The following is a 21,468-nucleotide window of genomic DNA, read 5'->3' on the forward strand; positions in this document are numbered from 1 at the left end:
ACTTTTGTATTTGAAAAAAATTTTAGAGAGCTCTTACTCTAAAGAATTGTCTTATTGGTACCTATGGGAATATCAAGTTGAAAAGAGGACACAAAGGAATAGCATGTCTAGCCTTTGTGCTTCGATGCTCAGTTGTGTCCAATTCTTTGCGACCCCATGGACTGTAGCCTGCCAGTCACCTCTGTCTATAGGGATTCTCTGGGCAGGAACACTGGAGTGGGTTGCCATGCCTTCCTCCAGGGGATCTTCCCAACCCAGGGATCAAACCCAGGTTTACTCACATTGCAGACAGATTCTTTACCATCTGAGCCATCAGTCTAGGGTTTAGTGCAATTTGTCTGTAAAGTCTGTATAAAGCATTCAGTACAGAGGCCTCTGAATGCACTCCTTGAGTGTACAGTCCAACTTTGAACAACTTTTGCTTCTATCAACCCCTGAACACTGACCTTTAACTCTTTAACAAGATAAAGTTACAAAGCCCCTTTTGCCTATACTTTCAGAAGTTCCTACCAGATTTAGAAAAGAGTTAGGATCAGTGGCCATTCACAACCTCACTCACAAGGACCTTTTTAAAAATAAAAAAATTAAAAAAAAATTTTTTTTAAATTTTCTTATTTGGCTTTGCCAGGTCTTAGTTGCTGCATGTGGGATCTTTGTGGTGATGTGTGGGGTCTAGTTCCCTGACCAGTGGTCAAACCCAGACCCTCTACATTGTGAGCAGAGTCTTAACTGCTAGACTACCAAGGAGGTCCCACAGGACCTTGATCGGATGTTCAAAGGTATTCTCATCTATAACTATACTGCAGTTATCAGACAAGCCAGACAGCCCCCTAGTAGATAGACCTCCTAGCTGCACCCCAAGGAAACGACCAGAATTTCTCCCAAGCTGTCCTGGAGATGATCAAGAAATGGATCAGCTGGAGGTCAGTGTTCAGGGGTTGAGAGAAGCAAAAGTTGTTCAAAGTTGGATTGTACACTCAAGGAGTGCATTCATAGGCCTCTGTATTGAATGCTTTATACAGACTTTACAAAGACAAATTGCACCAAACCCTAAATCTCCAGGACATAGGAATCTTTTTATTTCCTTCTTAGTTGGAATGGAAATCTTCTCCTTGGCAAAAAGGGAGTAATTGTAGACAGAAAAATGATACTTCAGTAAATAACATACTCTTATGGGCATAAGGTTGTAGTCCTATTAATTTTCTGTTTCCTTTTTTACCTATAAATTAGATGGGATCCTGAATTATTCTACTTTCCTCAAATAATCTGGCTACATCTCTTCAAACTGTTTCCAATTTTCTTCCACTCTTCTGACTTGGAATCAAATTGTTACGACATTCCTAGAAATCTAATGTGCTTAGATGCTCAGTTGTGTCCAAGACTTTGCAACCGAATGGACTGTAGCCTGCCAGGCTCCTCTGTCCATGGGATTCCCCCTGCAAGATACTAGAGTGGGGTGCCATTTCCTCCTCCAGAGGCTCTTCGCAACCCAAGGATCAAACCTAAGTCTCTTATCTCCTGCATTGGCAGGTAGATTCTTTACCACTAGCACCACCTGGGAAGCCTGGTAAGAAATCTGTTATGGCCTTATATATTAATATCATCATCATTTGTAATTCTAGTTTTCTTAAAATGTATGTCATAGAAATAACCATGTTTCTTTGCCAACTGACAAAGGCTCATCATTTATGAAAGTTATTGTTTGCTTTTACAAAAGTATTTCCCAAAGTCCTACAAACTGAATGTTAAGTGGATTGATATAAACTTCAGAGAAACATCCCAAATGGTTCATGTTTAGATCATCTTTGTGCCTGGTGCTCTGTGGGCCACTCAGGAAGTTTACCTGAACATCTGATGACATCAGAGGCATTCAAACTTGGAAGATGCTTCAGCTCCAACATCTAGAAATCTGATCGGCGGCCTTCAGGACTCAGGCTGAGTTTATAATTTGCCCCAACCACTAACTTGTTTTTCTTTTGTTTCCATAGACATGCTTGTTAATAAGTACCTAGTTGTTCACACCATGTAAGGCTAACTTCGGGACCGCACCTGCAACATTAGCTCCTGAAATGAGACAGCTATTCAACTGAACTGACCTACTCTCAAGACTAAGAGGTTGGTTCAATGAAATTTAATAGTCTGTCAACTTAGTTTCTGGACTATAAAACTTCACTGAACTTTTAAAGACAGGACTGAAGGGGAACAGAATATGTGACCCAAATATATACCTCTTTAGTATAAGAATTACTTAGAGCTGATTTTTAAAAGTTATTTAAAGTTCTTTTCCCATATAGGTCATTACAGAGTATTGAGTAGAGTTCCCTGTGCTATATGGTAGGTTCTTATTAGCTATCTATTTTATATATAGTGTATGTGTCAATCCCAATCTCTCAATTCATCCCCTGCTCCTTGGTAACCATAAGTTTGTTTTCTACAAATACAAAACTATTTCCCAAAGTCCTGCAAACTGAATGTTAAGTGGATTGCTATAAACTTCAGAGAAACAGCCCAAATGGCTCATGTTTAGATCATCTGTGCCTGGTGCTCTGTGGGCAACTCAGGAAGTTTACGTGAACATTTGAGGACATCAGAGGCATTCAAACTTGGAAGATGCTTTAGCTCTAACATCTAGAAATCTATGATTCTATTTCTGTTCTGTCTAGTCAAGGCTATGGTTTTTCCCATGGTCATGTATGGATGTGAGAGTTGGACTGTGAAGAAAGCTGATCGCTGAAGAATTGATGCTTTTGAACTGTGTGGTGCTGGAGAAGACTCTTGAGAGTCCCTTGGACTGCAAGGAGATCCAACCAGTCCATTCCAAAGGAGATCAATCCTGGGTGTTCATTGGAAGGACTTATGCTAAAGCTGAAACTGCAATACTTTGGCCACCTCATGCGATGAGTTGACTCACTGGAAAAGACTCTGATGCTAGGAAGGATTGGGGGCGGGAGGAGACGGGGACAACAGAGAATGAGATGGCTGGATGGCATCACCAACTTGATGGACATGAGTTTGAGTTAACTCCGGGAGTTGGTGATGGACAGGGAGGCCTGGCATGCTGTGATTCATGGGGTCGCAAAGAGTCGGACACAACTGAGCGACTGAACTGATACATTTTTAAATTCCACATATAAGTGATAACATACATGAACTGAACTGATACCAATTTTTAAATTCCACATATAAGTGATAACATACATTTGTCCTTCTCTGACTTCACTCAGTGTGATAATCTCTAGGTCGATCTATGCTGCTGCAAGTGGCACTGTTTTGTTCATTTCTGTAGCAGTGTTATTCCGTTGTATATGTGTGCCACATCTTCTTCATCCATTCATCTGTTGATGGACATTTAGGTTGCTTCTGTGTCTTGGCTATTGTAAATGGTGCTGCTGTGAACATTGGGGTGCATATTATCTTCAAATTATGGTTTTCTCTGGATATATGCTCAGGAGTAGGGTTGCTGGATCTTATGGTAGTTCTGTTTTTAGTTTTCTGAGGAACCTCTGTTCTGTTCTCCATAGTAGCTGCACTAATTTACATTCCCACCAACAGTGTTTGAGGGCTCCCTTTTCTCTACACCCTCTCCAGCATTTATTGTTTGTAGATTTTTTGATGATAGCCCTTCTGACCCGTGTGAAGAAGTACCTCATTGTAGTTCTGATTTGCATTTCTCTACTAATTAGTGATGTTGAGCATCTTTTCATGTGCTTTTGGTGATTGTTTTTAAGAAACAAGAGACACTGGAAAAGCTCTGAAAATCTAGTAGAAGTTACCCTTTTGTAAGGGAAATATACATTTATTTTAAGGAACTATCCATTTTAAATGTGTCTCCTTCTCTGTTCCTAGAAGGGTGATTCTAAATGACAAACTATCAACGTAGAAGGTGCCCATCTTAATTCAGCTAAACAACCTTACCCTTTTTTATTGTGCTTTACCTATGAACCTCCTATAAGTGACCTTTCCTTCTCCTCCATCTTTTTTGCATCTTCAGCTGAAGAAAGTATTTAAGGTGATGGCTTGAGTCATTTTAGGAGAGTTAAACTCAGTTTTCCAGGATAGCTCCCATGTGTGCAGGAGGATACATGGTGTTAGACTTACATTATTTTATTATTAGAGGGGTGAGGTCTCAGCCAAGAACCTAGAAGGGTGGAAGGAAAATTATTTTTCCTCCCCTGTAGGGACATTTAGGAAGTTTCTGAGATATTAAAGTCACAGCATTTTTCTTTTTAGGAGCAGAACTGTCAGTCAACCATGAGCTCAAAGAAACATAATCCAGTGCTAATGGCAAAATGGTATATTCTTAGCTTCCTCAGAACGGCACAACATACATGGTTCAAACAGCAAATCTGTGGTAGCCATCAGAACTCTGGCAGAGGTTACAGTACATTCGTTAAACAATTTGGACTTTTAGCCGTTTCATAAGTTTATAAGGCCTGGTCATCTACATTGGAATATATATCTATGTGTGTAAGTTTTCACCACACACTTCACCAATACAACATAATACTATCTAGAGCCCATAGTAATCAAATTGTGGCAAAACTAAATTAGAGGTACTGATACAATCATTAATTTGACTTAGAAAGTTAACACGAAGAACAAACTTTAAAAGAAAATCTTTGGTTGCATGTTGAATACTTCAGCATGAAGAGAAAAAAACAATTACAATATTTAATTTAAAATAAAGGTTACCCATCTAATAATACTAGAGGTCTCAAAGCAGAATCTATAAATTGACAGGTTCCTCTGTTATGTGATTTTTCTAATGGCTATTAGCACACACACTTCCAATTAAAAAAAAAAAACCGTAAATCACAGTGGCTTTTTAGACTTCTGTAGAATAGCAAATTCAAAAATTATACAAAAATCTTACAGCTTAAAGTTAAGAAAAGAAATGTAAAAGCAAGACTTTGAAAAAGTTTTGCTGAATTCAAACATCTTACAAGCTCCATCACCCATCCTTGTCCCCGTGGCTGCATGATGGACTTGGCGCCACCAAGTGGGCTGAGCTGGGTGATGTCAGAGCACTTGCAAATAAATCTGGTTTTCTGGCCCGGGTGAGGGGTGCATAGCAGCTTTTAAACCAGGTTGAATTCCCTCAGGTTTAGTTGTAGAATTGTGTCTTTCACAGCAGCAAACACAAAGCGTATATTCTCTGTGTCTGTAGCACATGTGAAGTGGGAATAGATGACTTTCTCTTTGTCAGGATTCTGATCTTGATAAAGCTTCAGGATAAAGTCTCTGGCAGCTTTGACATCTTGCTTTGGTCCTGTCATGAGGGCAGTAAGAATCAAAAAGAAAGATACCAACTCACCACCAGGTCCTCTCAAAAGTCATATTCAGTGTACTCTTGTTCTTATTGGGAATCCTTTGAGCCATCTTATTCCTAGAGACTTTTTTACTTGGGGCATTGTTTTATTATGAATTTGCAGAAGGGTATTTTAAATGTCCATTGGTATCTAAAAATCATACTTGAAGGAGATTTACTGAAAAATAGTGACCTAATTTAATTTTCTGATTTGGACCATTTTTGAAGAGGTAATTAGTCTTTAAAAATATACTGATTTATTTGGCTGCACCCAGGTCTTAGCTGCAGCATGCGGGATCTAGCTCCCCCTCCACTGTGAGCACAGTCTTAGACAATGGAGACCAGGGAAGTCCCTGAAGAGGTAGTTCGTAAGTGAAGTAGAGGTAGAGGAGGGAAAAGAGACAATATGGGGCTAAGCTCCCAAGTCTGATTGTGAAGCTTGAGAGCTGTATGCTACATTGTCAACGTGGTTAATAAAAAGAAAAAGGAGAATGTTTAAACACCACTTGTCTAAATATCAGTATCAAATTTGGTAATGTTTCTGCACCAGAATTAATTAGCGACAGGGTCTAAACCCTCTCTCTACCTTCAGTTCAGTTCAGTCGCTTAAGAGGTCATAAAGATAACTTCTGTGTGCACCCTGTCTGGTGAAGGGGCTGCCACATTTCAGCACTAGAAGTGCAGAGATGAGTCAGGCACAGTCTCTGCCATCAGGGTCTGCTGGGATAAGACAGCTGAAGGCAGAGAGAGCAAGGCAAGCCCAGGCCCCCAAGGGAGCCTGAGGGGGTGCACCTACTGTGGAAGGAGGTGGGGTGAGGATCAGAAGGCTGTCCCAAAGGAGGAGGTGCCTGATTTGGGTCTCAGAGAACAAAGCAGAATTAGCAAGGGAGTTGGCAGTACATCCGAGGCAGTAGGAGAGACGTGTGCAGAGGGACTGAGGTGAAAACACGCTGATTTGACTGGAGCTTCCATTCAGAAGTGAAGGGAGGGTAGGAAAGTCCATTAGAGGCAGATCAAGGAGGCCCAGATAAGCTATGCTGAGAACTCTGAACTGGTACCAGGGAGGTCAGGGCCACAGGATGGACACTTACTTACCAGTGTATTCTGGAAAATAGCTAATTAGATGAGAGTACATGATTTTCTCTTCCAAAAGATCCTTCTTGTTTAAGAACAGAATCACTGATGAGTTCAGAAACCAGGGGTAGGTGATGATAGTTTTAAATAAGGCTTTACTCTCTTCCATGCGGTTCTAAATGAAAAACAAGAGATTTAGGATTAACTAGTTATGACCAGCCTAGATAGCATATTAAAAAGCAGAGACATTACTTTGCCAACCAAGGTCCGTCTAGTCAAGGCTATGGTTTTTCCCGTGGTCATGTATGGATGTGACAGTTGGACTGTGAAGAAAGCTGATCGCCAAAGAATTGATGCTTTTGAACTGTGGGCTGGAGAAGACTCTTGAGAGTCCCTTGGACTGCAAGGAGATCCAACCAGTCCATTCTAAAGGAGATTAATCCTGGGTGTTCATTGGAAGGACTTATGCTAAAGCTGAAACTCCAATATTTTGGCCACCTCATGTGACGAATTGACTCCCTGGAAAAGACTCTGATGCTAGGAGGGATTGGGGGTAGGAGGAGATGGGGTCGACAGAGGATGAGATGGCTGGATGGCATCACCGACTCAATGGACATGAGTTTGAGTGAACTCCGGGAGTTGGTGATGGACAGGGAGGCCTGGCGTGCTGTGATTCATGGGGTCGCAAAGAGTCGGACACGACTGAGCGACTGAACTGAAGGAAGAAAAACAATGCTTTGGGAACAGCATGCCGAATCACTGCTTCCATCCATCTGTCCTCTTACCCAGCTGTTGTCTTCAGGTCTCTGGCCTTGCTCAGGCTGGGGAGGGAGTGGCAGGTGGTCCCTGCTTCTATTTCCCTCATCCTCACCCTCCCATTAATCACCCTTTTCTGGAACTCCTCTCACGCAAATTCTTCTCTGGCACCCAAACACATAAGGATATAAGAAGGGCTTTTGTGTAACTTGGAAAAGGAAGGTTGAAACCCAGAGTTGACACAAGTTTTCTGTGTATAACTACTGGGATTACCAAGTCGAGGGATCCTTCATAACTGCAGACCTGAGATGCCCTTTCACTGGGTGTGGGCTTCCAGACTGGGCATCAGGAGTCCAGTGACAGTGAGAGGAAGGAAGGCTTTTCTGGCAGGGCCACCGCCCTCAGGGACGCTGGAGGAGACGAGATGCTGGAGGAGACGAGAACTATTACTGAGTAGCTGCCCTGCACCATGTTTGACAGGCATGTAGCACAGCCGATGCTCTCCAAGGGAACGGGTCTCCATTTTATGGGTGAGCATACTGTTTAAAAAGATGTAAGTGCTTTCCCAGGACTGTACAATAGCACAATCCAGTGGAAGCTATGTAGACAGTCAGCAATAATTTCTGAACATTAGACACTGGCAAGAAAATATTAAATGAAAGTAAATAGGGCATGTGTAAATCTTCTCTGGTGACAATAATCTAGCATTCTGCCCTCTCCCAGTTATTTCTAAGAAGAAAGAAACCCTTTCCTTCCTTCCTACCTTTAGACACAGCCCTCCGGCAACAGAGGATACTCCCTAAATTTCTGTTCCTATGACTCCCAATGCCTGGGCCCATTCTCCTCAGTACATTTTTGGGGATCAGTTCTGAACTCTCACTTGTTTTTAAAGCTTCTTTAGCATTAATTATGATCTTATCAATAATGAGCTCCAAGGAACTACAACATATGAAAGAAAAAATTCCTATATACCATAGTGAGTGGATGCAAGACATATCTTCAACCAGGATAGAAAAGTCTGGAGTGGCAACCACTTCATTTCCCCCCAGATACCTAGGATTTTTCAGAGAGGAAAAAGTAATATTTAAGCACATCAGGCTAAGGTACTCGTCCCTGGTGCACCTGACTAATCTTCCCTGAGAAATGTTCTAAGTAATTCCTGAGACAGATTTGGAGCTAATTTTTCATATTGATAACTCAATGCCTTTGCTTTAAAAAAAAAAATCTCTCCACTGGGAGAGCTGGGTGGCAGCCAAGATTTCTATTCTTCTTTGCACAATGACACTAGTAAATGGGCTAATCCACCACTAATTAGCTAATGTAACTGTGCTCCTCAGAGAAAAGTCTGCTTTCAAGAAATACAAGATAGAATTTGTTCATAATTATTGCCTAATCCTGGACAGAATTCTTTATTGATTTCCTTTCATTCCCTACAGGCAAGAGGTATTTCTAAAAGGTCAAGAGGTCTGGTGCAAAAGGTAGGGGAAAAGATGGTGATTATCACACAGAAAATAGCCCTAACCTCACAAAGAAGGGGCCGGGGTGGTTCTCTTCATTTTCCTGGCAGATCCAGTTAATGGAATTTAACCAGCCAGTGCCATGGCAGCTCTGCCTGACTGGGTGGATCAGAGGCAGCTGCCCTGAGCAAGTCCCTTCCAGGGGAAGTGAAGGTCAGATGCTGCCCCCAGACAGCTCCAAGCATCTGGTACCACTACCCACAGCCAGCTTAGCTCAGGACCTAATTTGAGAGCACAATGGAGGTTGGGAAGCCTGTCCTCAGGTAAGTCTATTAGAAATAGTGTTGTTCAACTTTGGTTGTATATGCACATCCCCGGGGGGCTTAGTGAAGGTAACCCCCAACTCTAAACCAGGAAATAAGAATCTCAACAATAGGGTCCTAAAGATGTTTTTAAAGAAAAGAAAAAAAAAAAACACCTCTCACTATGCAGCCAAGGCCGAGACCCATGTTTTTGAGTGGCTCCACTCTTCATGAAGACTAGATATCCAAGGTCAGGCCACACATAGTTGTTCTTTAAGGTCCCCTGGGAATTTCAGTGTCCATCCAAGTGTGAGAGTCAGGATTCTATGCCAGTGATTCTCAGATTACCTGGGATCTTCTTGAGGATCCTGCTTTATTTAGCCAGGGGTGATTCGAAGGTGTGTATTCCTAACAAGCACCCAGGTGATGCTAGGACTGCCGGCCCACAGGCTACACTTCCAGGAGTGAGGCGACTTAACCTAAGGGATAGGGTCTAACGCCAGAGTGGGCTGGCTTCTTACAAACTGCAGAAATAGGTTTCTGTTTTCCACAGCTAACAAGACTCCCCACCCAGCATACCTCATTGTCACACTCAGCCAGGACCTGGTCATATTCACTCAGAGCAACCAAAAAAATAATGGAGGTGACACTCTCAAAGCAGTGAATCCATTTCCGTCTTTCAGATCGCTGGCCACCAACATCCACCATCCTGTTCAATAGAATAAACATAGGACTGTCTTGGGGGAAAGCACATGGAAATCAGCACTGTTTAGGGTCCTCAATAATCGTTAAGAAAAAAAAGGGATCCTCAGATTAAAATGCTTGAGCACCGCTGCTTTAGGCAATGAGGAACCACTGGATGTTTCCTAGCAGAGGAGGCAACAGAATGTAAGTGAAGTTACTGAAGACGCATGCAGAGGTCACTCAGATGGAGCCTGCTTGAGGGTCCTGGTTAGGGAGCTGCTGCAGTAGTCCAGGCAGAAGTTCAGGCATCACTTGGGTGGTGCCCAAACCAACCCAGGGTGCCAGGGTACCAGACACAAAAGGGCAGAAAGGCAGGCAGGCTTCTGGACTACTCTCCACCTCTTGTTTCCTGCCCCCCCCCATTAATCCAGAGATTCTTTGTGCATTAGCTGAATGCTACCCCTTCCCTAGAAAGACCTGCAAGTGCCCTCTGTCTGATGTGGAGACCCAAAGCCTTAACCTGTGTCTTTGGGACAAGTTCAGGGTGTCATAGCCCAAGGATCAGTCACAAGCTGAAATGTTCCAGGGCTTGGGCAGTTTAGAGAAATGAGTATGGGGACCTCTCTCAGGTAGCAAAGGATACACTTCAAGTGTGATGTGCTGGGCCCATCTAGAGGTTTTGGAAGGGTTAAACAGAGATTGATTCTGAAAAGGTTTAGATAAATTCATGGGCACACAGGCACAGGGCATGTGCTCACAGAGATGCCAAGTAACAGGGGGCTAGACCAGAGGGCTCCCCTGACTTGACAGCAGTCCAGCAGCACCGAGATGCAGGGGTGGACAGGGCAAGACTGTACTTGTGCTCTCTCCAGACAACCATGTGTAACAAGTATTAGGAGGAACAAGGGAACGAATGGATATAAAAGTGCTTTGAAATTTGCAATGATAAATCTTGGAGCTAAGAATAGAAGGGAAGAGAAATATTCAACTTCAGGGAAAAGACCCCAGTATCACCAGTCTGTGGTTTACAGAAATATACATCTGTGTGTGTTACACACGAGAAGCATTCCAGACATCAGTAGGGAATCTCTTCTCTAAGGGGGATAGAAAGGTGTGTTTGTATTCACTGTACAACTTGAGACCAACCACAATTCTAATACCCTGTGATCGCAAAAGCTATTATTGCCCTAAGACATAATAAGCCCTTTTAGCAATAACACATTGAAGAATTCATTTGGGGACTTCCAAGCCTGGAGAGACAGATTCTTAATGGACCATGTCAAGGAGACAGACTTACCGAAAGATGATGTTTTCCAGGTCAAACGGATACTCAATGATGCCAGTGGTGGGCACTCGGACACGAAGCACATCCTGCTGTGTTGGCACGAACGATGGCATGGCAATCCGGTCAATGTCCGTCAGGTAACTGATATTAGAGAGCAAGATGCTGAGAAGGGGAAAGTGCCCCAGCCAGAAAGTCACCCCAACTCCTAGCCACCCCCACTCAGATTCATGGATTCATCAGTGACTTTCCTGAGAAGCAACCCTCCAGCCCTCCTAAAACTGTGTGGAGAGAGTATGGATCAGAGGCTTTGGTGATCCTGCTGAGACTCAAGTCTGCAGCTCTGGTCTTTCCTCCTGGTTCCCAGCTCCATCACTCTGCTGGGGAGGGAGCCAGCCAGGCCACAGGGGCAAGAGACAGCACCTGGCTCTCTGACATTTCATCTGTTCTCTTCTCCTCTCACAGGCCCTCCTCCAAGAACATTGTAGAATGTAGATGCTGTGCTTGGACACTTTACTTTGCTCAAAGAATGAGTTAAGGAAAATATAAAAGCATAAATCAGGCCAATGGGAAGTCCTCTCAAAAAGTTCCTTGTTACATTGGGAAATTTCACATCTCCTAAAATAACCCAAAACTTGGCTTGGATTATTTTGGGCCATATATTACAGCCCAGGCTTAAACCAAGTCTCTTTTTCTGTGGTAAAACAAGATTTTAATGTTAAGGCCTTTGAAAAAGGCACTTTTGAGTAAATAACTGAGGCCTGGCCAGTGACAGTGCTGATGACTTGGAGCCCCCTGCACATGGAGGTGGCCCCACCTTCTCCCGCACCCCGCACACAGGCAGAGCTCACGTAGGTGTGCCAGGGCTGAACAGCCTTCTGTGGCCACACCCCCATACAGCCCCAGGGCTTATCACCATGGACTTCTGGTGCTTTAATTTATGCCTGTCAGGCTTCCTTGGTGGCTCAGATGGTAAACAGACTGCCTGCAATGCAGGAGACCCAGGTTCAATCCCTAGGTCGGGAAGATCCCCTGAAGAAGGGAATGGCAGCCTACTCCAGTATTCTTGCCTGGAAAATCCGTGACAGAGGAGCCTACTGGGCTACAGTCTGTGAGGTCGCAGAGAGTCGGACATGACTGAGTGAATCTGTGTGTCATCCCACCAGAGTGTGTGTTCCTTCAGGGCAGAAAGCACCAATTGTACCTATAGCCCTTTCCTCAGTGCCTGGCACAGAGCAGACACATCAAATTTTTGTGAAGTGAAAACCTCTCCAAAGAAGCAGACAGTGGCAGCAGAGCAGATGATTACCACTGATCTGGACCACGGAAGCGTCTGGTGTCTCACCAGTTCCCTTTATGAGCTCCCTTTTCTCTGTACAGCCCTGCCCACCACCCTAGTCACTCTCTTCAACTCTTCTCAGTGCACTTGCCCCAGGTGTCAGGGCCAGACTGAATTCTACAGCAGGCCCAGTGGGTCTTTTCCAAGCTGGTCTATATCAAGAGCCCCAGCCATTCCCCAGGGCCTTCCCAGAAGCCAGTGACACAGGCTAGACCAGAGGACTCAGGGATGCCCTGGCTCCCAGCTGTCAAAGGCTGTCTGCCCTCCTGCTGGGGACTCTGCGCTTCTCTCTACCCTGCTGTCTTATGTGCTGATCTAACAGCTTACTGGGGTTGCTTTTAGTTCCTTTTCCTGCTTTGCTGCTGTGTTGTACCTACATGTTCCAGTAATCAGATGGGTGGTGCTAACCTGGATTCATGTCATTCAGCACTCAGCCTGGGACAAACACCAGAGGAAGGCCAGTGAAATTAAGGAGGTAAGATTCTGGTTTCCTTTCCTGCCCCCTGGCTTGTCAAGAAGGGTGAATCACCCACACCACTTTGGAGGGTGATGGCAGCACCTAAAGGGAAGGGGATGGGTCTAGGGAAAGAACTCCAGGGCCCTCAGAGGGTGGAAGTGACCCAGAGCAAGGGAAGGAGCTGAGCTGCAGAATCAGGAATCCTCACCCTTCAAAGAAGGACCATGATTCAGCTATTTGCCCAGTGATCTGGGCAGAGGCACTGTCTTGGGGAATTCTTAAATTCTGTGATCTCTGTGGGATAGTTTGCATGCAGAACGATCTATTTCTTTTTACCCTAATAGATTACTGATTGCTCCTTCACAAGGAGTTAATGAACAAAGAACTCCCAAACTGAGCTCGCGTCCGTGACTATCTTGTCCACTTGAGGGCAGCACCAGATCAGCCACTGACGGGTATACTGCGCTGCTGGGTCTAAACTCTTGATTTTTGGGCAATTGGACCTGCTGTTTGCCGGTCAGGAAACCAGAAGGCAGAGGGATATGGAGAGGGGAAAGGAGAAACCAGAAGCAGGTGTAGTCCTGGTTTAAATCATCCAACTTCAGCATCCCAAATGAGATCAGTCCCACCAAGGAAAGCCCACAATTGACTTAGCCTCTCAGTGAAAAGGACAGAGGCTTATAACTAGATGAGGAAAGGTAGGAATGGGCAAGGAGAGCCATCTGGGGGACTCCTTAGGGGGACCGAATTTAGGAGGTGGGGAGTGAGGCATCAAAAAGCAGAGGGAGGCTGTTGCTGCTGAGTGCCTGCATTTCTGCCTGGTAAGAAGCTCCTTTGAAGTGTGGCCACAGCCCGGGGCTCTGTACTCACTATTTGGCAGAGTCTGACAGCTGGTACTCCCGCCTCCGATCGTAGCACTCCTGGATTCCAGGATCCTGCCACAGCTGCTTGATGGCCTCCACCTGGTCCCTGGAGAGCGTGGACACCTTGTCTACCTCCACTTCTCTGATTAGCTGGGCATTTTCCTGCTCAGAGGGAAAAGAGCCTTTCATTAGGCAAAGGAAAGGAAACCATCATGTTGGTGACGTAGGGACAAGACTTGCCCTTGTCTGTGGATCAGGGAAGATGTCCCCTAGGTGCCGGGGTATGGTGGGTGCCCTCCAGAAGAGCTCCTCACAGCCAAGTCACTCAGTTGCAGCCCCACTGGGTGGAGATGATGTAGCTGCTTAGCTCAGTGGAGAGAGCCACAAAGAGCCCCAGACCTGTGGCCTTTGGTCCCAGCAGTACCTGGGGGTCAGTGTCACCAGCATTCAACACCCAACTGCATGGAGAAACACTGGAATGATTGATCATCACTGTACTAACCAACATTACTTCCTCATTAGCATGCAACTCGTTTGAATATTTGCACAGCCCATAGAACAATTTAAAAACAACAGTATTGTTAGTGGCATACCAAGGGTAGGGTGAGAGGGTACACACCAGTGCAGGAAAGAAGGGAGTGTGTCGTCATCTTCAGAGAACTGAAAAATCACGTCCCAGCCATTAATCATGAGTCTGCTTTCTCTTTCCTTTATTTTTTAAAGATGTTTTAATTGACCTTATTTTTTAGAGTAGTTTTAAGTTCACAGCAAAACTGAGAGGAAAGTACAGAGAGTTCTCATGCTTTTTATTATCATGCATCACTAATAAAACTCTTTGCTACTGGGTGGACCACACCTCCTGTACCCCTGACCCCATGCCACTGACTGCTCGAATACTATTACTTTATTATTACAGTAAGTGTTAATATCATTATTGCTGTAATTACTGTTACTACAGCAGTTATCACTTATTACACTCACTGTGTACCCAGGGCTCTGCATGTATCATCTCATCTGATCAACAGAAGGCAAGCAAGAGGCCAGAAATTTTTCCAAACCTTAGCAAATTAAAGTGGTAAGATTGACCTGCATCCACAGTACATCCCTGCTTTGGCCTGAGAGACTCAGCATCCCATCCTTGGCTTCAAGTTGCAGCAAATGAGAGTCCTGTTTTGGGAGATATGAGCCCGCCCTCTTCACTGGATTTCAGGGCAATTAAATCATGCAGAGCGGGCAATTCACTGGCAGCTGGGAGTCAGCAGAACATCCTTTGGCAGCTGTGGTCTCTTTAAGTATATACTACATCCCTTGAAAAGTCACTCTTTTCTTGCATTTTTTTTATCAGGAAGCCCAACAGAAGGCTAGAGGAAAAGAAGAACTTATAGATTCACTTGACTTGGAAAAACCCAGAACCATGATTAAATCAACATGGCTTTGCCCTCCATCCATCAGGAGTGAATATAATCTTCTCCCAGACTGTGGTATCCTCAGGCAGGTAGAGGATCCCCTCTGTAGAGTCTCAAACAAGGTCTATGCAGGATGGGTGAGCAGAAAGAACCTGGGCTGAAAATCAAGACCCTGACCTCTAAGTAGTTCAGTGGGATTTAAGGAATCCAATAGGTTTCCTGCCTCAGCATCATCATTTGTAAGAGGAGCCAGTGATTTTCATGGGAACCGGATTTATAAAGTATCACCCAAAAGTAAGCAGAACTAGCCTTATTATTGCAATACATGCCTAATAAATATTTCTTGTCTGCCAAAACAGAACACAGTGACAGCCCCTAAACCAAGAGTTCTAGTTCTGCCTGCTGGCACATTTTGTGTCACATGCCCTGTTCTCAACCAGAGAGAACGATGAATGGAGGCCACAGACAGTGTCCGTATGAAGCAGACGGCCTTCTCCCACTTCTTCCCTCCACTCGCCACTCACCCACCTCCCACGGAGGAGCAGATGGTCTCCACTGGAAGATGCAGATGGTGGAGCTTCCCAGGATCCCCCATTTGCCTACGCCAGTGTTTGGCTCTTCCAGTAGATAAAAAGTGGCTCCCAGTAAATTATCACAGAGGAATGCAGCCTTCTATATAAGCTCTGGGACAGGAGGAATTTAGGGAAAGATATTAACCTGGGATTTCAGGTAACCAAGGGAATTCAGCCTGGTGAGAAAGACATATTGTTTTTTTAGCCAAGGGAGGAGATTTGGGGGACATCTTGCTTAAAAGAAGATAATAGAGGCTCCTTAGAAACCCAACAATTGGGACTTTAAAACTAACTAGACTTAGCCACCCAGGACTCTATGGACTCTATGTTCAGAGGTTTTCCTGTCCATCTTTGTCTCCTCCTGGTTAGCTCTACCTGTCTGGATCATTTTTTTTAAACTTCCTATTTAAGACTTGGAAAAAGGTGGGAAACACGGTAGAACAAGGTCTTCTCTGCCTTTCAAGACTGCCCAAACATTCATAGTCTCCTACTTAACCTTATCATTTATTGTCACTCCTTCCACATGTGTCCATACATATACCCACACTTGCACACGTAACTCACACATATGCTTTTTCCTGGAAATATCTGAAAGAAAACTGCAGCCTCAGTGCCTGTTTATCTCTAAAGACTTCAGTGTAGTTTCCTAAAACCAAACATACATAATCACACTGTATAATCATATATAATGATCAACATCAGGAAATTAACAGTGAAACAATATTGTAGTCTAATCCTCAGACCTTAACCAAAGTTTGGCAGCTGTCCCATAAATGTCCTTCATTGGCCCAATCTAGACTCATGTATTGCATTTAGTCAGCTATCTCTTTAGTCTCCATTTACCTGGAAAGACTGTAGTCAAAGAAGTTGTCCCTCTGATCAAGAATGACCTGACAAGGGGAGATTTCCCTAGTGGTTAGGACTCTGCACTTCCACTGCCAGGGCCCAGGTTCAATCCTTGGTTGAGGGGCAGGGTTGGGGCACTAAGATCCTGCAAGCTGCATGGTGCAGCCAAAAAAAAGAATGCTCTGACAAGGATGTGTTCTTTAGTCACAAATCATCATGAAGATGACTGGTGGAGTGGCACAGCCAAGCTCCAGAGAATGTTCCAGGGGAAAATATAAAGGGCAGAGAGGAATGAGAAAAAGGGTGCCCTGGTCTTTAAATAAATTCTATCAAGATATCAGATGAATGACTTATGCACATTAACAATGTTTGTTTTTTTAAAAAAGTGAAGTTTTGGTGGCACAAAGACAGAAACATAGATCAATGGAACAAAAGAGAAAGCCCAGAGATAATTCCACGCACCTTTGGACACCTTATCTTTGACAAAAGAGGCAAGAATATAAAATGAAGAAAAGACAGTCTCTTTAACAAGTGGTGCTGGGAAAACTGGTCAACCACTTGTAAAAGAATGAAACTAGAACACTTTCTAACACCATACACAAAAATAAACTCAAAATGGATTAAAGCTCTGAACGTAAGACCAGAAACTATAAAACTCCTAGAGGAAAACATAGGCAAAACACTCTCTGACATAAATCACAGCAGGATCCTCTATGACCCACTTCCCAGAATATTGGAAATAAAAACAAAAATAAACAAATGGGACCTAATTAAAATTAAAAGCTTTTGCACAACAAGGGAAACTATAAGCAAGGTGAAAAGAAAGCCTTCAGAATGGGAGAAAATAATAGCAAATGAAGCAACTGACAAAGAATTAATCTCAAAAATATGCAAGCAACTCCTGCAGCTCAATTCCAGAAAAATAAGCAACCCAGTAAAAAAATGGGCCAAAGAACTAAACAGACATTTCTCCAAAAAAGACATACAGATGGCTAACAAACACATGAAAAGATGCTCAACATCACTCATTATTAGAGAAATGCAAATCAAAACCACAATGAGGTACCATTTCACGCCAGTCAGAATGGCTGCTATCCAAGTCTATAAACAATAAATGCTGGAGAGAGTGTGGAGAAAAAGGAACACTTTTACACTGTTGGTGGGAATGCAAACTAGTACAGCCACTATGGAGAACAGTGTGGAGATTCCTTAAAAATCTGGAACTGGAACTGCCATATGACCCAGCAATCCCACTGCTGGGCATACACACCGAGGAAACCAGAATTGAAAGAGACACATGTACCCCAGTGTTCATCACAGCACTGTTTACAATAGCCAGGACATGGAAGCAACCTAGATGTCCATCGGTAGATGAGTGGATAAGAGAGTTTTGGTACATATACACAATGGAATATTACTCAGCCATAAAAAAGAATGCATTCGAATCAGTTCTAACGAGGTGGATGAAACTGGAGCCTATTATGCAGAGTGAAGTAAGCCTGAAAGAAAAACACCAATACAGTATATTAATGCATATATATGGAATTTAGAAAGATGGTAATGATGACTCTATATGCAAGACAGCAAAAGAGACACAGATGTGAAGAACAGACTTCAGGACTCTGTGGGAGAAGGCGAGGGTGGGATGATTTGAGAGAATAACATTGAAACGTGTATTACCATATGTGAAATAGATCGCCATTCCAGGTTCAGTGCATGAGAGAGGGCGCTCAGGGCTGGTGCACTAGGATGACCCTGAGGGATGGGATGGGGAGGGAGGGGGGTTCAGGATGAGGGACACATGTACACCCATGGCTGATTCATGTCAAGGTATGGCAAAAACTACTACGATATTGTGAAGTAATTCGCCTCCAATTAAAATAATTAAATTTTTTTTAACTGAAGTTTGGAGCAGATTTCCCTCTGACTTGGCTAAATAGTGTTATATACAGAGTGTGAGCATTTTTACATTCCTGTTAAAACCACCTCTGCAGTGCACAACATCTAGATCAGGGAGCCCCTATATAATTGGGAAGGTTTTGTGCCATGTGTTTGGACTTTCTGGAAAGAGGGAAGAAATGTTCTCAGAGAGTCAGATTTAGGGAAATGTTAGGATTTGGGTGGGAGACAGGCTGAGTCTGAGCTGGCTGGTATCTAAGTGAAGAAACTAGGAAGCAGATAAATAAAGTGGGTCTGTCAGTTCAGTTCAGTCCAGTTGCTCAGTCGTGTCCGACTCTTTGCGACCCCATGAATCACAGCACGCTAGGCCTCCCTATCCATCACCAACACCAGTTCACTCAAACTCATGTCCATCGAGTCGGTGATGCCATCCAGCCATCTCATTCTCTGTCATCCTCTTCTCCTCCCGCCCCCAATCCTTCCCAGCATCAGAGTCTTTTCCAGTGAGTCAACTCGTCGCATGAGGTGGCCAAAGTATTGGAGTTTCAGCTTTAGCATCAGTCCTTCCAATGAGCACCCAGGATTGATCTCCTTTAGAATGGACTGGTTGGATCTCCTTGCAGTCCAAGGAACTCTCAAGAGTCTTCTCCAGCACCACAGTTCAAAAGCATCAATTCTTTGGTGCTCAGCTTTCTTCACAGTCCAACTCTCACATCCATACATGACCACTGGAAAAACCATAGCCTTGACTAGACAGACCTTTGTTGGCAGAGTAATGTCTCTGCTTTTTAATACACTATCCAGGTTGGTCATAACATTCCTTCCAAGGAGTAAGCGTCTTTTAATTTCATGGCTGCAATCAGCATCCGCAGTGATTTTGGAGCCCCAAAAAATAACGTGGGTCTGTAGTTCATGCAAAAGCCCTAAGCTAGGGGAAGACATTGATTTGAAATTGCCTAACTCATACATTTCTTTGAAAAGAAAAATCACAAAAGAATAAATATTATTGGAGCAAATTCAGCAGATACAGAAACATGACCAGTTTCTCAAACACTGAGTTCATATCTGACTTTTCCTCTTTTCCTTTCTCAAATAAAACCACCATTTTCACAGCTCTGAAGAAAGAAGAACACTGAAAAAAGCTGTCCTACATGTGTATTTCACTCACATATTCCCAGTGGAAGGAGCTGGTTATGAAGTGGTGCCTTGCTGACTTCACACAAGGATGGCTGGCTGCCCAGGTGACAGCCCCTGTCGAGTCCAGCAAGCCCCTCCGGCTGGAATCCAGGGCCCAGTGGGCAGCCCCATTCTCCACCAGGTCCTCGCAGGGGGAGCCCCTGTACCATTAATCACCCGGCACTGCAGGACCCCGAGCCTGCTCACTCACTAGGGAAGATTGTCCCCTCCTTCGTCAGGACACCAGAGTTCCTGTTCTTTCATCAGATACTTATGTGTTTTCACTGAAATCTGTATTCATTAACACAAGTTTAGATAATAAAAGCCTAATTGCATGATATTTCAAGAGCCTACTGTCATTTGTAGTGCCTATGAACCTCAAAAGCTTTCTAAAACCAAATGAGATATTTTAATCTCATTTAAAATTAAAAATCAAAGTTCCCTGTAACAGTATTTCTGACTGACAAAATCACCCCTCCTGTTTTAACATCTCACATCAAGATCCAGAACTATATGTTCTATTAAACAAAAATTATGAAATAAAAATTTCAGTGTTCCATAATGATCAGCTTTGAAAGCATTTCAGAAAGTTCATACTAAAGAAAATGCTGGTGAATTATGCTAGAGAAAGGAATTTTTTTTTCTATAAAAAACAACTTCTGCTCTGATAAACGAAGACTGGGAAATACGGATCAACTCTTCCACTAAGGACAGCTAGAAATGGTGGACAAAATATTTTCAAAAGTATGCTTGAAAATACCAGGAAGCTAATGAATAAGTCGCTGCTGGGCCAGAATGTAGGGAAGAATGGCATCCAAGGAGTTGAAACAGCATTTAGGAAACCTTCCTCCCTGGGGCTCAGCTTGCTCTTGAAGGAGCAGTTGTGAGGTTGAGCAGCTCCCTTTTCAACATTACAGGACTAGGGTGGCTGGGATCGAAGGGTTTAGCAAGAGCAAAAGGCCCTTAGAAGCCCTCTGGCTCTGGGTTGGGATCCAAGGGGTAGCTCTTAGGGAGTTTCAACTCAGCTTGGAATCACCACGATCTCAGAAACTGAGTGTCTCCAGACACCTGACAGAAGAAAAGGAGATTTCCTTTTGAAGAGAACATCTTCCTCACCCTCAGTTTATTTTTTCATGAGTGTCGAGCACACTCATAAAAATAATCAAGCATAAGAAGATAACTTCAAAAAGAGGCGACAAGTAAAAAGATGCAAAGATACATTCCTCCAACCCACAAGAAGGAGGAATCTATTATCGTGAAAATGGACTTTAAGGTCTACTTGTCAATTAGACCTCAATAAAGCTGGGGGAAGACTTTTACATTATAACTGGAGATAGAGATATTTCAAATGACGAAAAGATTCAGAAAGATAGAATGGTACTAAAGTTCTAGGCAACTAATGGTATAGGCTTAAAATGTATAGGAACAGAATCTCTTAGATCTAAATGGTGAAACAGACAAATTTTCATCTTACAGGAAATTGAAACACATCTCTCAGTAATTGATAGAATAAACAAAAATTCAGTAAAGATATATACAGTTCAAATGTCATGATCAGCAATTTGACTTTATGGACACATGTTGCTTAGTCACTAAGTTGTGTCTGACTCTGCTACCTGCCAGGCTCCTCTGTCCATGTAATTCTCCAGGCAAGAATACTGAAGTGATTTGCTATGTCCTCCTACAGGGGCTCTTCCCCACCCAGGGATCAAACCTGCATTTCCTGCATCTCCAGCACTGGCAGATGGGTTCTTTACCATTGAGCCACCTGGGAAGCCCCATGGATGTATGTAGAGCTCTATATTTAAAACAACTATAGAAGATAGATTTTTCTTAAGCACACCTAGAATATTTACCAAAATGGCCATTTATTTGAGATTACATATTTTAAAAATTGGTTTTCTAGCTTCTTTTGATCAATTTCCAATTCCAGTTTCTTTAGCAACTCAGCTTCAACAAGAATGCACTTTTGCATTAGCCATTGCTGTCCACCCCCACTCAAGGTGCAGGCATCTGAATATTTAACCACAGGGCTAACGCTGCCTAG

General features: G+C 43.5%; 1 protein-coding gene across 1 annotated transcript in view; it reads right to left on the reverse strand.

Annotated features, from left to right (window-relative positions):
- Positions 1-1,047: 1,047 nt before the first annotated feature.
- The window catches only part of GNA14 (G protein subunit alpha 14), a 214,169-nt gene continuing 193,748 nt past the window's right edge, over positions 1,048-21,468 (reverse strand). Inside the window, exons 3-7 of the mRNA XM_055426924.2 lie at positions 13,530-13,684; positions 10,879-11,007; positions 9,477-9,606; positions 6,404-6,557; positions 1,048-5,269 (exon numbers count right to left, since the gene is read on the reverse strand). Coding sequence (XP_055282899.1) covers positions 5,079-5,269; positions 6,404-6,557; positions 9,477-9,606; positions 10,879-11,007; positions 13,530-13,684 — 759 coding nt within the window. The 3' untranslated portion in view covers positions 1,048-5,078. The remainder of the gene's footprint in view (positions 5,270-6,403; positions 6,558-9,476; positions 9,607-10,878; positions 11,008-13,529; positions 13,685-21,468) is intronic.

Source organism: Moschus berezovskii, chromosome 7 (assembly GCF_049115385.1).
Source record: "Moschus berezovskii isolate FMDL1 chromosome 7, NW_MosBer_1.0, whole genome shotgun sequence".
Taxonomy (NCBI): Eukaryota; Metazoa; Chordata; class Mammalia; order Artiodactyla; family Moschidae; genus Moschus; species Moschus berezovskii.